At 45.3% G+C, this 14,532-nt stretch overlaps 1 protein-coding gene across 1 annotated transcript in view; it reads right to left on the bottom strand.

The window, feature by feature from the left end:
• The window catches only part of LOC147115197 (arf-GAP with SH3 domain, ANK repeat and PH domain-containing protein 1-like), a 439,694-nt gene that overhangs the window by 65,324 nt on the left and 359,838 nt on the right, over positions 1-14,532 (bottom strand). The window contains exons 20-22 of the mRNA XM_085993991.1: positions 10,113-10,198; positions 4,310-4,425; positions 2,213-2,280 (exon numbers count right to left, since the gene is read on the bottom strand). Coding sequence (XP_085850117.1) covers positions 2,213-2,280; positions 4,310-4,425; positions 10,113-10,198 — 270 coding nt within the window. The remainder of the gene's footprint in view (positions 1-2,212; positions 2,281-4,309; positions 4,426-10,112; positions 10,199-14,532) is intronic.

Below are 14,532 nucleotides of genomic sequence, written 5' to 3'. Positions count from 1 at the left end.
TTGGGATGTTTTACTATGTTAAAAGTGCTACATAAATGCAAGCTGTTGTTGTTATGTTAATAATGTGCACTTTTTCTCTTAAGAATAAGGTCACAGAATACACTGTGTGGCACAATGAGTTCGTGCCCCTTAATTTTTGGAAAAAGAGCTAGAATCCAGTGCATGCTGATAGCAAAAAATGTCTCTACCTAGGTTTCCATTTGATGTAAACTACAGGACAAATTGTTCAAGCTTGGCCACAAATGTTCTTCATAATCTTTTACTGAATCTTTTTTCCTAGACTTTGATTTGGATAAAGGTCTGTAGATATGGTGATTCTCTAGATACTGTAAATGTTGATTGTCAAGATTATTTTACTTGGTATTTCACTGTGGTGCAGTCCAGAATCGCTGTTCCACGATTTAAAAAAAAAAATTAAATGAATGTAAGACCAATAGTCAGCCCTGGGTGTGTAGATGGCTCTATTAACTTTTCTGCGGTGTTGGGTCACTATTATTGGTAGCTGGTGTGCTACCAATTTCACTCTTATCAACCTGTTCCTTTCACTTCAGAGCTGTGCGTTGATGTTTCAGAGGGCTCTGGTACATAACTACAGTCCCCAGCGCTTATAGTGTCAGCTGTGGCGCAGTGGGTAGCACACTCGCCTCTGAATCAGAAGGTTGTGGGTTCAAGTCGTACTCCAGGGACTTGAGCACATAAAGCTAGGCTGACACTCCAGTGCAGTGCTGAGGGAGTGCTGCACTGTCGGAGGTTCCGTCTTTCGGATGAGACGTTAAACCGAGGCCCCGTCTTCTCTCTCAGATGGACATAAAAGCATGGCACTATTTCAAAGAAGAGCAGGGGTGTTCTTCCCGGTGTCCTGGCCAATATTTATCCCTCGACCAACATCACTAAAACAGATTATCTGGTCATTATCACATTGCTGTTTGTGGGACCTTGCTGTGTGCAAAATGGCTGCCGCGTTTCCCACATTACAATAGTGACTACACTTCAAAAGTACTCCATTGGCTGTAAAGCGCTTTGAGACGTCCGGTGGTTGTGAAAAGCGCTATATAAATGCAAGTCTTTCTTTTTTTGCTTTATGTCAGAGATCCTGGAGGTGGCAGGCAACAATCTTCACCAGCTTTTCAGGTTTAAAATCTACCTTTTGAAATAATCTACAAAGTAGATTCAAATTTGTACTCCCTATATCCACGTCCAGATCATTTATATACAGTATAACAAGAAAAGCAATGGTCCTAATAATGATCCCTGGAGGACCCCATTGCTTACTTCTCTCCAGTCAGAAAATCATCTGTTCACCACTACTCTTCGCCTCCTTTCCCTTAGCCAATTATGTACCTAAGTTACCACCGTCTCTAATTCCACGTGCTTCTATTTTCTGAATAAGTCTGTTATGTAGTACTTTAAAGGCATTTGATAAAATCCATATATACATCTACTGCACTACCTTCATCAACCCTCTGTTACTTCATCAAAGAATGACCTGCATCATTTAGTCTAAAATCCAATACACTGAGAATCTTCTGGCCAATACAGTACTATGCAATTCCAGAGATTTAGTTTATATGGCCAAACCATATCATTTGAATGCAGGCACTGTGCCTTGTAGAAAACAGTTAATTCAGCTTTTGATGTTTAGAAACACCAAGTAGAATGAAATGTAATTAGTGAGTAATCACAGCTGTTTCTGCCTGAAATAAACGGAGAACTTAAGACATTATAACTGGCAACTTTGAAATTAATGTTAATGCAAATGGGTAATGGTTATTGTTTTTTTGGTAGAAAGCAGCTGCCTGTTTTAAACGTGGATGTTTTAAGTGGTGGAGGCTGTACAAGGAAGGGGGTCCTTCCTCAGGCAAGGTCAAACATCATACCCTCTGACTGGCACATGTTTCACAGGAGCTTAATCCATGTGACTGTGGGAAGATGCATCTTCTGCTAGTAGCTGTAAAAGTTGCACTAGTATATTAAGCCAAGATGGTTCTCAAGAGGCAGCTCAACAGGCAGGAGAGTGGGTATGGGAGAATAATAATCTTGGTCATAGCCTTTTTTGGCATCATGTCCGTGAGTCCGAATGTTTGGGTTTAGACAAGAAAAAATGATTGTATTATTAATGTTAGTGTTTGATGAAGTGTCAAATCTAAGACGGGTCTTGGAATTCTGTGGAACAGAAATCAGTATGTATGCAATAAACTGAACCATTTCTTACCAGTTCTTCACACTGTGCACGCTTCAATCTTCTTGCTATATCAAGAGCTGTCTCACTACTCTGGTTTACTGTAAAGAAAATATATTTAGTACATGATACAGACAAGGGAGAGAAAAATTACAATGCAGCCAACAATTTCCCTGCAGCAGAAAGCAATTTTCTGCAGTATCCATTTAGTGTAGATTATACGAATACATTTTTGTTTCAACAATACTCACAAAAATGTTTAGATTTTATAATAAAAAGCATTAGATGATTTATTATAGATGGTCACAGTCAGATTTCCATTTATAAATTCAGATCATGCACAACTTATGGTGAACTCCCCAGTTTACCATAATTTTACTCAGCTAAGAGATTAAAATGTTGTTCGGCTGGGTCAGGGAATCGTGTAAACATAACCGGCAGTTGTGACTTTTGTTTGATAGGCCAATTGTTTTGTTGGAACTAATTGGTTTCTGTTGAGATCTTCCATCTATCTATAGAATACAGAAAGTCTTGCATCTGTGTGCACTTCCTGTAGTGTAACAGTTACTTCCTGTAACACTTTTTCTGTCATATTTATTTCTAATCAGTCACACTAGTGTCATGCTATCTTTGTCACATTTTTCTACTGACTTTACTAACCTGAGTCCTCCACATTTGGTCTCCAAAGTAGATGATACTGTTGTCTACTTGTCAGAAGACCTTTAAGGTCTGGCTCCAGCCTAGCTGACACTGTAGCAACAAGTTTCAGGCTACTACCGATCAGATAAGTTTAAATTTTTTTTTTTTAATGTATTTTTAAAAAGGGACCCGGTGTTCCACCATCAATGGTTCCCACAACCACTACTATTTTCTGCCCATTTGTAGGTTTCACTATGTACCTCAGCTGGGTTCTGACCAGCTGCCATTTCCCACCCATTCTTGGATCTCCCTCCTTTCCTCCACCAATCCTCCGGCTTTGGCTGCGCCCCAACCCAGGTTGCGTATTTTCTCTTAACTAAGTCGGGAAACTGGCTCTTTGCATTCAAAAGCACCTACTGCTCTTAAGGTATACTTGCTAACTTTTCAGTTTCTTTTTGTTTGCTCGTTGGATATCATCTTAATTTATTCAAGATAAAAAGAAAGAATAATTCTGGAGTACTTGAACTAACTTTAGCATTCCAGTGGTTAAAGCAACAGTAACCTTACAGACATTATGGATTAAAACCACAGCAGCACAGAGATATGTACCTGTGCATGTTCGGGTTACCTGATAGTGTTCTTCACATCAAAGGCATCTTTCACACTGGTAGAGTGTTCTGCTGGGGAAGAATCACAAGGCACGACTTCCCACTAAGAAGTTCTGACACACTAATATCATGATGTCAGGAACGTTGCTTATGTGACTCTTCCTACTCTTTCATGGTAAATAGGTGAGCCATGTCCATATACACATAGTAGAGATATATTGATAAGGGAGAGAGGAGAAAGAGCATGAAAGAAAGAATGAATGAAAGATAATATGAATGTCTAGGAACCATGCCTAATACTGACCCTTGACTCAATAGTGCCATTTTGGGTGCTATTGGTCCACAGGGACTGCCAATTTGTCAATCTGCAATGCCTGGACTTTCAATCAGTTAAAAAACTTGCCTTTAATGGCTGTTATAGATCAATTAAAGTGCATTTTTTTGGAACTTGTTCTCTTTGCAAAAGCGATAATGGGAACCAGCAGGTTAATGAAAGCAGATAAATGGAAGATTTTGAAGTTATTTTTAAGGCTGACAAAGAGAATAGACAGATTAAATAGAAAAAAATAAAATAAGTTTATATATTAGTAGGAGATAGAGTAAAGAGAGAATGTGTAAAATGGGATGACCAGGTGAGTAGGTAATTTCCATTTTTAAAATGATCTAAATTATATTTCAGATGTTTATTTTTGTAGTTTGTGGTTAACATTACAGTAATAAGGCTATTACGGATATTGAGCAGCATTAGTCCTGCAAAATTAGTGCCACACTGCTTAAGATGAAGAATGAATGCTGAGCCAAGGAGATAAGTCATTTCCTGGGGTCTGCTGGCAATGAAGGGTTAAAAGAAAATGCAATTCAAAGCCACAAACAGTACACTTACCTAGATTTAAACTTGGTTTGCCCCGAAGAAGCAATTTTAAACATTCCACTTTATCCAACATGCAGCAGTAATGTACAGCTGTGTTTCCTTTTGTAGTCTGCCTGTCCAGATTGCCACTGTATAAGAATATAAATTAATGTAAATGCCAATGTAAGTTTTTTTATTGACCCAAATCGATGTGATGTATATTGATATACTAAAAAACATTAATCCTTTAATTTTCAGAATATATTTATATGGGGTGGGGGAAAATGCAATTTGTTTAGTTTCCTTCCTCTCTGCAGTCTCCTCTTACTACATATCTTCCCTGGTTCAGAGGATGGACCATGGTCCTGCTTCCAGGACTGACCCAAGACTCTGAATGCTGTTCTATAACCGGCCACCCAGATATACATCAGGGTGGATGGATACCTTTTTATATCCTTAAATTTAGTCATTTCTATGGGAAACTTCCTCAATGAAGTATGGTTGAGAATAAGTACTCGCCATCTGGGCAATCGTGGGTGCATACCTGCACCATACCACCGTCCTTCAATATTTGTATTAAAAATGTTTTAAACATATATAACATACAGAAGTGCTAGATATAAAACGGTTATAATTTTCAACAAAACCATCTCTTCGAGTCAACTGACACCATTAGAACACTGACCAAGCATCATAAATTGGTAAACTATGCATTCATCCGGTCGTAAAATGCAGAGTTGCACTTAACATCCTTAATTGACTGAAATAAGAAAAAAATGTGCAGTAATAATGGAAGACAGAAAATCCAATGTTAAAGCTTAGAAATGGTTTAAGAAACCCACAGGGTTTCTATATTAGAAGAAAACCAAGGCCAGGAGTCTGATTAGAACAGAAAAATGCTATTTTCATTCAGAAACCTGTGCAAACCAATTTGACTCTCAGATTATGTGGTAGGCTCCCAATTATCATTATTATTATCTCTGAAATAAGCAGTGAATAACATGTTATTGCACTGCAAAAAAAGACATGCGATTACTTTGTACGAGAAAACCATCTGAATGCTGAAAAAAAAAATCAATAATTTTAATCTCTAACAAATAAAAGTTAATATACATTCTAAAAGCATCATAGTCAGGAAGAGTTGAAGGCATTAATGCAGTACCCTGTATTTGGTTTAAGAGAACTTTTATTTCATATTTATGTAATCCAAATCTCTCTTTATACTGCGTCCTCATTTGCTGCTCTCTATTCATTATCACTTTTATATCCCTTCTTAAACTGGATAAATTATAAAGTGAAGTATTTAGACTGACAAACACACCACTATTTTTTCCTAAGCCAACTCAATGATGTGGACATTTCCAATAAAACAGCTGAGGCTGAACAAACACATTGTTGGTAGGTTTGTGTAATGCCTATTGGAGTGATGTGAAGTGTCATACATGCTATTTTGTTAGGCTGAGGCTGGTGGTACTCGGGTGTGACCTTTGCCTTTTCTTACATTATAAAATAATCACAAAATGGATGCACTATATGTAATGCTAGAACACCTTGCAGTGACTAATATGGCCACTATGAGTTAAAAGATACTGGCCTAGAAATTCAGTATAGCCACGTTCGGGGCGCTAAAGTCAGGCGGCTACTAAAGTTCGCGCCACCTTCGCCGATATTCATTCGCATCGCCCCAAGAGGTTGCTGCTGCGTTAAAACAGGCGATGCACGACTATCATTAGGCGCTAAGCCGGCGGTCCGGGGCGATACCCCCGAGGGCGCGCAGCGCAGGTGCGGCGAGTTGCTGATTGACGGCAGACACTCTGGCGCCGGTCAGCTCTTAAAGGGGGAGGGTGGATTTGTTTGCCTGCCATGCCCTGCACACTGCAGCCCTCAAGCTAGGCCTGACCACTTCTGCTTCATCTGTGCAACGCCCAGGGCTATGGAGAAGGCCAGGAAGAGAGCGCAGCGCTTCAGCGAGGGCGACCTGAGGGTGCTGGTTGGCGGAGTGGAGCGCAGGCGCCATGTTCTGTTCCCTGAAGGTGGCAGGAGGCCGCTGCCCAGTGCCTACCGGAAAGCCTGGAGGGAGGTGTCAAACAGGGTGACCTCCAACAGCGTGGTTGCCAGGACTCCTGTGCAATGCCGGAAAAAGTTCAACGACCTCACTCGGGTTGTCAGGGTGAGTACCCTTTCCAGTGTCCTCCTCATCCCTGCATGTGCACCTCAGTTTATGGGCAAAGGGACCTGAAAGCCCTAATGCCCAGCCCTCATCCAGCAGCTATGGGACTGTCATGAAAATCACTTGCACATTCAGCACTTTACACACTGTACAAGCTATTCAACCATGGGAGGCAGTACAGCCAAGATCAGGGCTTCACACTGTCAGGGCCAGTCCACCATGGGAGGCAGTGCAGACAAGATCAGGGCTTCACACTGTAGTTAGAGGCCGTCCTTTCTCTTGCAGGCCAAGGTGGCGCACAACCGGAGGAAGCAACGTGAGACCGGGGGAGGCCGTCCTGACGTCAAAGAGCTCTCCGACCTCGACCAGCATGTGGAGCTCATTATGGCAGGACGGCTGATTGGCCCCGTCGCCAGTGGAGATGCCGACCCTGTTCTGGGCACCAATGGTAAGGGCATCACCTTTTTGACCTCTCTTTCCACTTGCGCCTCAGATCAGCATCCTTTGCCACTGTCCGACCAATGCAGTGCATGGCAGCACTCATGCCTCCCTCGCTGCCGCCCTGTCCTCACTCTAAAGCAACTCTTGTGCCTCCCTGCTTTCAGATGGTGAATTGCCAGGTGAGGAGGCGGGCCCTCAAGCTGCCACTGTCAGCGATTCCGAATTCGAGGAAGAGGAAGCCGGCCCATCAGTGCCACCCTCAGCCGCGCCAGCCCATGGCGATGAAGGGGACACGTCTTCCCTGGAGGGGAGCCGGGGGGAAGGGTCGGAGGAGAGTGAAGCTCCGGGGCCCAGCGGCCTGCAGCAACGCGGGAGGGGTGGGGAAGCTCGGCGGACTTCTCCCCAGAGGGTGAGTGCGGCCTCCAGTCCTGCGACGGTGAGCGCAGAGGAGGTGTGGCTCCTGGAGGAAATGGCCGTCCAGGCTGAGCGCAGGCACACTGAGCTCATGGCTGCAGTGGCAAGGATGCCTGACTCCATTGAGTCTCTGTCAAGGAGTGTGCAGGAATTCAGAGCAGCACAGGCCAGGAGTCTGCAACAATTCAGTGCAGCACAGGCCAGGAGTCTGCAGGACTTCGCGGCAGCACAGGCGGCTTCTAGCCAAGTGCTCAGTCATGCCGTTCATTCACTGGCTGGTGTCATGCGGACACAGACCAGGGTCACACGGGCACTAACTGCTGCCACCCTCGCTGGATCGGCCAGGCATCGCCAGGGCACTCGCCGCGCAGCAGCAGCCCAGCAGTCTGTTCTTCAGCTGTTTGCTACGCATGCTGCAGTGCTGGCCCGTGCGAGTGCCAATGTCTCAGGCGACCAGGGAGTACCTGCGATCTGTCAGGTTGGCACCATTCCTGCAGCCGACACTGCCACTCCGCCTTTGCAGCTGCCACGAGCTGCTGGACAGACTGCTGCTGCCCAAGCAGAGTTGGAGCAGTCAGCAGCCGGCCCCTCCAGGGCCAGAGCTGGTGCAGGCCGACCCCCAAGGGCATCTGCCGTCTTGCCACCTGACCCTCAGCAGCCTTCCCCCAGCCTTGCTGCAGCCACTGGGGTCCCATTGAGGAGGAGCCGCAGGGCGGGCAGGGGCCAGTCACGGATGGGAAAGGCATCGCCCTCGCAGGGCAAAAAGTAGAAGGTCTGGCCAAATGCTTTGTGTTTGTTGAAAGGCGGAGACTGGTGTAGTTGTGTTTTTGTAAGGCCGAGACTGGTGTATTTCTTTTTTTGGTAAGGTCGAGACTGGTGTATTTCTTTGTTTCGTAAGGCCGAGACTGGTGTATTTCTTTGTTTTGTAAGGCCGAGACTGTTCGTTTTGTGTTTTTGGAGGGGGCTTCTCTCCATTAGTTTGTAATGTGGGAAGGGCAGAGGTTTCCAAGTAATAAATGTTCTTAAATTGCACTGCCCATGCTTTATTTTGCAAGTCCTGGTTGCCCTGCTCGGCTGAGGGCTTGTGGAGCGGCTACATTCATATGGTGACATTGGCACAAGCCATTCCCTGAGAGGGGGCCTAGAACCGACGTTCAATAAGCCGCTGACGGGCGGCCCTTGCACTTTCTGCCTCCCTCCTGTGCTGGTCCTCCTCCTCCTCAGGTGGTCCTCCAATCTCTGGTGGCAGTGGCTGAGTCCTGCGGATAGCCAGGTTGTGCAGCATGCAGCACACGACCACGAAATGGGAGACTCGCTCCGGCGAATATTGTAGGGCTCCACCGGAACGATCCAGACAGCGGAACCGTTGCTTCAGGACGCCGATTGTTTGCTCAATGATGTTCCTGGTTGCTTGATGGCTGTCATTGTATCCCTCTTCAGCAGGGGTGCTGGGCGCACGGAGCGGGGTCATCAGCCAGGTACACAAAGGATAGCCTTTGTCCCCGAGAAGCCATCCTCGTGGGTGAGGCTGGGCCTGGAACATGTCTACCACAGAAGTCTGGCGCAGGATGAAGGCATCGTGGCTGCTGCCTGGAAAGCGGGCATTGACAGCTAAGATGAGCTGCCTGTGGTCACACACCAGCTGAACGTTGAGCGAATGGTAGCCCTTCCGGTTGCGGTAATCCTCGGCATTCTCCAGAGGTGCCCGCAAAGCCACATGCGTGCAGTCAATGGCGCCCTGCACCATGGGGAAGCCCGCGAATGCTGCAAAGCCCATTGCACGCTGTTGCTGCTTGACAAGGGCCATGGAGAAGGAGATGAACTGACGTCTCCTTCTGAAAAGGGCATTGGTCACCTGGCGGATGCAGCAATGCACGGCGAACTGGGAGATGTTGGAAATGTCCCCAGTAGCGGATTGGAAGGAGCCGGTGGCATAGAAGTTGAGAGCCACCGTCACCTTCACTGCCACCGACAGAGACGTCCTGCTCCTCAGATGTGGCTGCAGATCACCGCCAAGCAGGTGGCAGATCTCAGTGACCACCGCCCTTCGGAATCGCAGCCTCCGAACACACTGCTCGTCAGACATGTTCAGATAGGAGAACTGCTGGTGGTATACCCTGGGTGGGTAAGGCCTCCTTTCCCGACGCCTGTTGCCCCCTCTCCGTCTGGCCAGGACTGCCACTCTCTCACGGCGTCTGTGAGCCCTTTGAATGCAATGGAGAAGGCCAGCGTTTGCACCCATTGCAGCCCTCATTATATGTTTGAAAACAATGATATGACACTGAAGGCAAAGACAAGTGGAAAGCTGTGGCCTGAAGCCACAAGTACCTGTGCGAGTGTTGAGCCAAAGCAGAAAGCTCTCTACCTTTGTCTCTCTGCAAAGATCCGTCTCTCAAAAAGGAGTGCTGCGAAATGGCAGCCTTTTCTACTGCAGGAGGTGTGCCCTTTAATTTGCGCCCCCCGCGCCCCGCATCGACTGAGAACCGTTCCCCTCTACCAGTCGCTAGGGGCGCCAGGCGCACAATAGGGCGTCGCCACTGAATTTCCGGTTTGGGGCGCACAAAGGGTGTTGCACGAGGAAATGACGTCAGGATCTGCGTGCGCAGCTGAGCGCGCGCAAAGACTTTGCGCCGCTGCTAAATCTTGAGTGAAGTTGGGGAGAGGCGCAGATCGCGCTGCGCCCGGCCGCTAGCCGCCTAGCGCCCAACATCTCCTCCTCCTAAGGCGCTACCGGCTGGCGCAAGCAACTGAATTTCTAGGCCACTGGATATTAATGGAAAAAACTGAATTTACTATTGAGTGATTTCCTACCTGTTCTGGACAAGAAAGTCAACCAAGTGGAGTGAGGTCCTGTCAGCAGTTCGCACTGCTAGATGAAGCACCGTCTCCCCTGGCTCCTGTTTGTTAAATAAAGATCCACATTAACAGTGTGCACTTTGAAATACTAGTAATTCATCTGATAAACACAAACGACCAGCTCTCCCCTGGCATTGCCCACAGGGAGTCAGAGGAGAGACAGAAGGAAAAAAAGATTTATGTAGTGCTTTTTATGACTTAATGACATCCCAAAGCACTTTACAACCAATTAAGTACTTCTGAAACGTAGTCACTCTATGGTTTCTAAGGGGTCCCGCAATCACTGTCCCCATTCTGCTTTGATTTTCTAAAGGACCATGGAAAACAGGAGAAAGGAAAAATTAAAAAAAATTCGTCCCTTGGAGAATAATGTGAAATAGTGGAAGGGTTCCCTGGCTGATTAACAGTCTGACAGGGTATGACGTGAAGCCTCGTTCCATGGTTGTAACTATCATTATAACCGATAGGGTGGTTAGCCCTATATGACGGGAGGGTCTTATGGGCTCTCACAATCCATACGATTGAGATGCTGTGCACACCCGCCCACTGCAAAATGCCTACTGGATGTCAACCCAGAATTCAGAGCTGCAGCTCTGGTCTCCATACACCGGAACTGTCTGGAGCAGGGTTTGAATGCTGCATCTTGTGACTTAGAGGTGAATTATCTTCAAGCTTACTCTTCATAAATATCCATTATTTTAAACTAAAAAAAATGCGGGGGGGGGGGGGGGAAGAGAAGGGATCAGGTGAGGGGAAATTTAGAAATCTAAAGAAAAGTCCAGGCAATGGAGCAGTGCAGCAATTTGGGTAAAGATAGGCAGAGTGGGACAGGGAGTTTAACGATAATAGTGCATCAGCAAATAAGGTGAAAGCAGGGAAAACGGTAAAAAATTTAAATTAAAGGCTCTTTATCTGAATGTATGAAGCATTCGTAACATGATAGACGAATTAGTGGCACAAAGAGATAAATGGGTTTGATCCACTAGCCAATTCAGTAACCAAAGTGGGGAACTAAATATTCCAGGGTACTTGACATTTAGAAATTACAAGCAGAATGGAAAAGGAGGGGGGAGGTATCCTTGATAAGGATGACAAAAGGATAGTAGTGAGAAAGGATCTTGGCTCGGAAGATGAGGAAGTCGAATCAGTATGGGTGGAGATAAGTAATAACAAGTGGCAGAAACCACTGGTGGGAGTAGCTTACAGGCCCCCGAACAGTAGCTATACCATTGGACAGAATTGGCGAAGGTAGTCTGGAGGACAAGTTCATGGAATGCATTTGAGACAGTTTCCTAGAACAATAAGTCATGGAACCAGCCATGGAACAGGCTATTTTAGATCTTGTATTCTGTAATGAGACAGGGTTAATTAGTAATCTCATAGTAAAGGATCCTCTGGGGAAAGAGTGAACATAGTATGATAGCATTTCACACTGGGTTTGAGAGTGAAATACTTCAGTCAGAAACGAGAGTCTTAAAATTAAATACAGCCAATTACATTGGTATGAGGAGTGAGTGAGCTAAGGTAGATTGGGAAATTAGATTAAAAGTTATGATGGTAGATAAGCAGTGGCAAACATTTAAAGAAATATTCCAAAATTCTTAATGAATAGACATTCCATTGAGAAATAAAAACTCCATGGGAAAAGTGATCCATCCGTGGCTAACTAAAGAAGTTAAGGATAGTATTAGATTAAAAGAGGCTTATAATACTGTGAAGAATAGTAGTAAGCCTGAGGATTGGGAGAGCTTTAGAAAATAGCAAAGGATGACCAAAAAATTGATAAGGGAGAAAACAGAATGAGAATAAAACTAACTAGAAATCTGTATCAAGTAAGTAGTCAAGAAACTACACTGTAAACTAAGTTACCTAAATACAAATAAAACAAGGTCATATAGGGATGGCAGTGCAGGTGGTGTGCTGCAACTGCAGCATGTGGGGGTTTGTGGAGAGCATTGTGATCCCGGACAAGCACGTTTGCAGTAAGTGCCTGCATCTTGAGGAACTTCAGCTCAGAGTTTTTGAGCTGGAGTCTGAGGTGCAGACATTGTGGGGCATCAGGGATGGGGAGAGTTACCTGGACACTTTGATCCAGGAGGCAGTCACACCCCTTAGGTTAGGTAGTGGTACAGGTCTGGTTAGTGGTCAGGGACAGGAGGGTGTGACTGCAACTCAGGCAGTTAAGGGGACCCCAGGTGCAGTGCTGGAGGAGCCTTAGCCTTTGCCCTTGTCCAACAGGTATGAGGTTCTTGCTGCCTGTCTGGATGAGGGAAAAGCCTGGAGGGTGGATGAGCAAGCTGACCATGGCACCATGGTGCAGGAGGCCATTCAAGTGGGGGGAGTGAAAGGGAATATAGTTGTGGTAGGGGACAGTATAGTCAGGGGGATAGATACTGTTCTCTGCAGCCGCGAGTTCCGAAGGTTGTGTTGCCTGCCCGGTGCCAGGGTTAAAGATATCTCCTATGGCTGGAGAAGAACATGGAGTGGGAGGGTGAGGATCCAGTTGTCGTGGTCCACGTAGAAACCAACGACATAGGTAGAACTAGGAATGAGGTTCTGCTGAGGGAGTTTGAGGAGCTAGGATCCAAATTAAAAAGCAGAACCTCAAAGGTAATAATCTCTGGATTGTTGCCTGAGCCACGCGCAAATTGGCATAGGGACAAACAGATTAGAGGTTTAAATGCGTGGCTCAAAGAGTGGTGTGGGAGGAAGGAGTTTCAGTTCATGGGGGACTGGCACCAGTACTGGAGAAAGAGGGAGCTGTTCCATTGGGACGGGCGCCACTTAAACCGGGCTGGGACCAGTGTCCCGGCGAACCGAATAACTAGGGCAGTAGACAGGGCTTTAAACTAATGGGGGGGTGGAAGGCTTCAGGAAAGAGTAAATTTAAAAGCAGCGAGAGAAATGTCAAGGCTCTAGAGCAGAGTAGAGTTTTGGGCAAAAATAAGCAGAGTGGGTCAGGAAGGGACAGAGAGAGTAACAAAGGTAATAAGGCATCAGTGATTAATGTGACATCAGGGAAAAAGAGAAATAAGTCAAAACTAAAGGCACTATAGCTGAATGCTTGAAGCATTCGCAACAAAATAGATGAATTAATAGCGCAGATAGAAATTAACTAGTTTGATCTAATAGCCATAATGGAGATGTGGTTGCAAAGGGGCCAAGGTTGGGAACTAAATATTCCAGGAGACTTAACCTTTTAGAAGAGATAGGCAAAATGGAAAAGAAGGAGGGTGGCCCTGATAATAAAGGATGGGATAAAGACAGTAGAGAGAAAGGATCTTAGCTCTGAAAATCAAGAAGTAGAATTAGCTTGGGTGGAGCTAAGAAACAGTAAGGGGCAGAAAACACTGGTGGGAGTTGTTTATAGGCCCCCAAACAGTAGTTGTTATGTAGGGCAGAGTATAAATCAGAAAATTGGAGGCGCATATAACAAGGGTAATACAGTAATCATGGGGGACTTTAATCTACATATAGACTGGGCAAAACAAATTTGCAGTAATAGTGTGGAGGACGAATTCATGGAATGTATGCAAGATAGTTTTCTACATCAGTATGTTGAAGAACCAACTAGGAAACAGACTATTTTTGGTCTATTATTGAGCACGAGAAAGGGTTAATTAATAACCTTGTAGTAAAGGGGCCTTTAGGGAAGAGTGACCATAATATGATAGAATTTTATATTGATACTAACAAAATTGGAGGCGCATGCAACAAGGGTAATACAGTAATCATGGGGCACTTTAATCTACATATGAACTTAGCAAACCAAATGTGCAGTAATAGTGTGGAGGACGAATTCATGGAATATTATACTAAGAAAGACTATGAAAAATTCAAAAATGGGTTTAGAATGCATGTACGTAAATGCACAAAGTATGGTGAATAAGGTTGCTGCGCTACGAGCACAATTAGCAGTGTGGCAATATGATGTGGCAATAACGGAAACGTTGCTTAAAAATGGTGAGGACTGGGCACTTAATTTTCAAAGGTACAAGGTGTTCAGAAAAGATAGGGAAGGAAAAAAGGGAGGTGGGGTGGCAGTGCTGATTAAGGAAGACATTGCAGTGTTGGAAAGAGAGGATGTTCTTGAGGGGACAAGGACAGAATCCATTTGGTTAGAGTTGAGGAGCAAAAAGGGTTTGATCACACTATTGGGGGTATTCTACAGCCCTCCAAATAGTGAGAGGGACGTAGAGGAGCAAATCTGCAGGGAAATCGCAGAGACATGCAAGAGCTATGGAGTGGTGATATTGGGAGACTTTAATTACCCAAATATCGACTGGGATAATGCTAGGGTAAAGGGAAAGGAGAGGGAGGAATTTCTGAAATGTGTTCAGGAGAATTTCCTTGACCAGTATGTTCTTGGCCCAAC

The sequence above is a fragment of the Somniosus microcephalus genome, chromosome 7 (genome assembly GCF_052327205.1).
Source record: "Somniosus microcephalus isolate GS21.2 chromosome 7, FLI_Smic_1.0, whole genome shotgun sequence".
Classification (NCBI taxonomy): Eukaryota; Metazoa; Chordata; class Chondrichthyes; order Squaliformes; family Somniosidae; genus Somniosus; species Somniosus microcephalus.
Note: the sequence above shows the minus strand (reverse complement) of the source record. Positions and strands in the feature narration are given on the sequence as shown.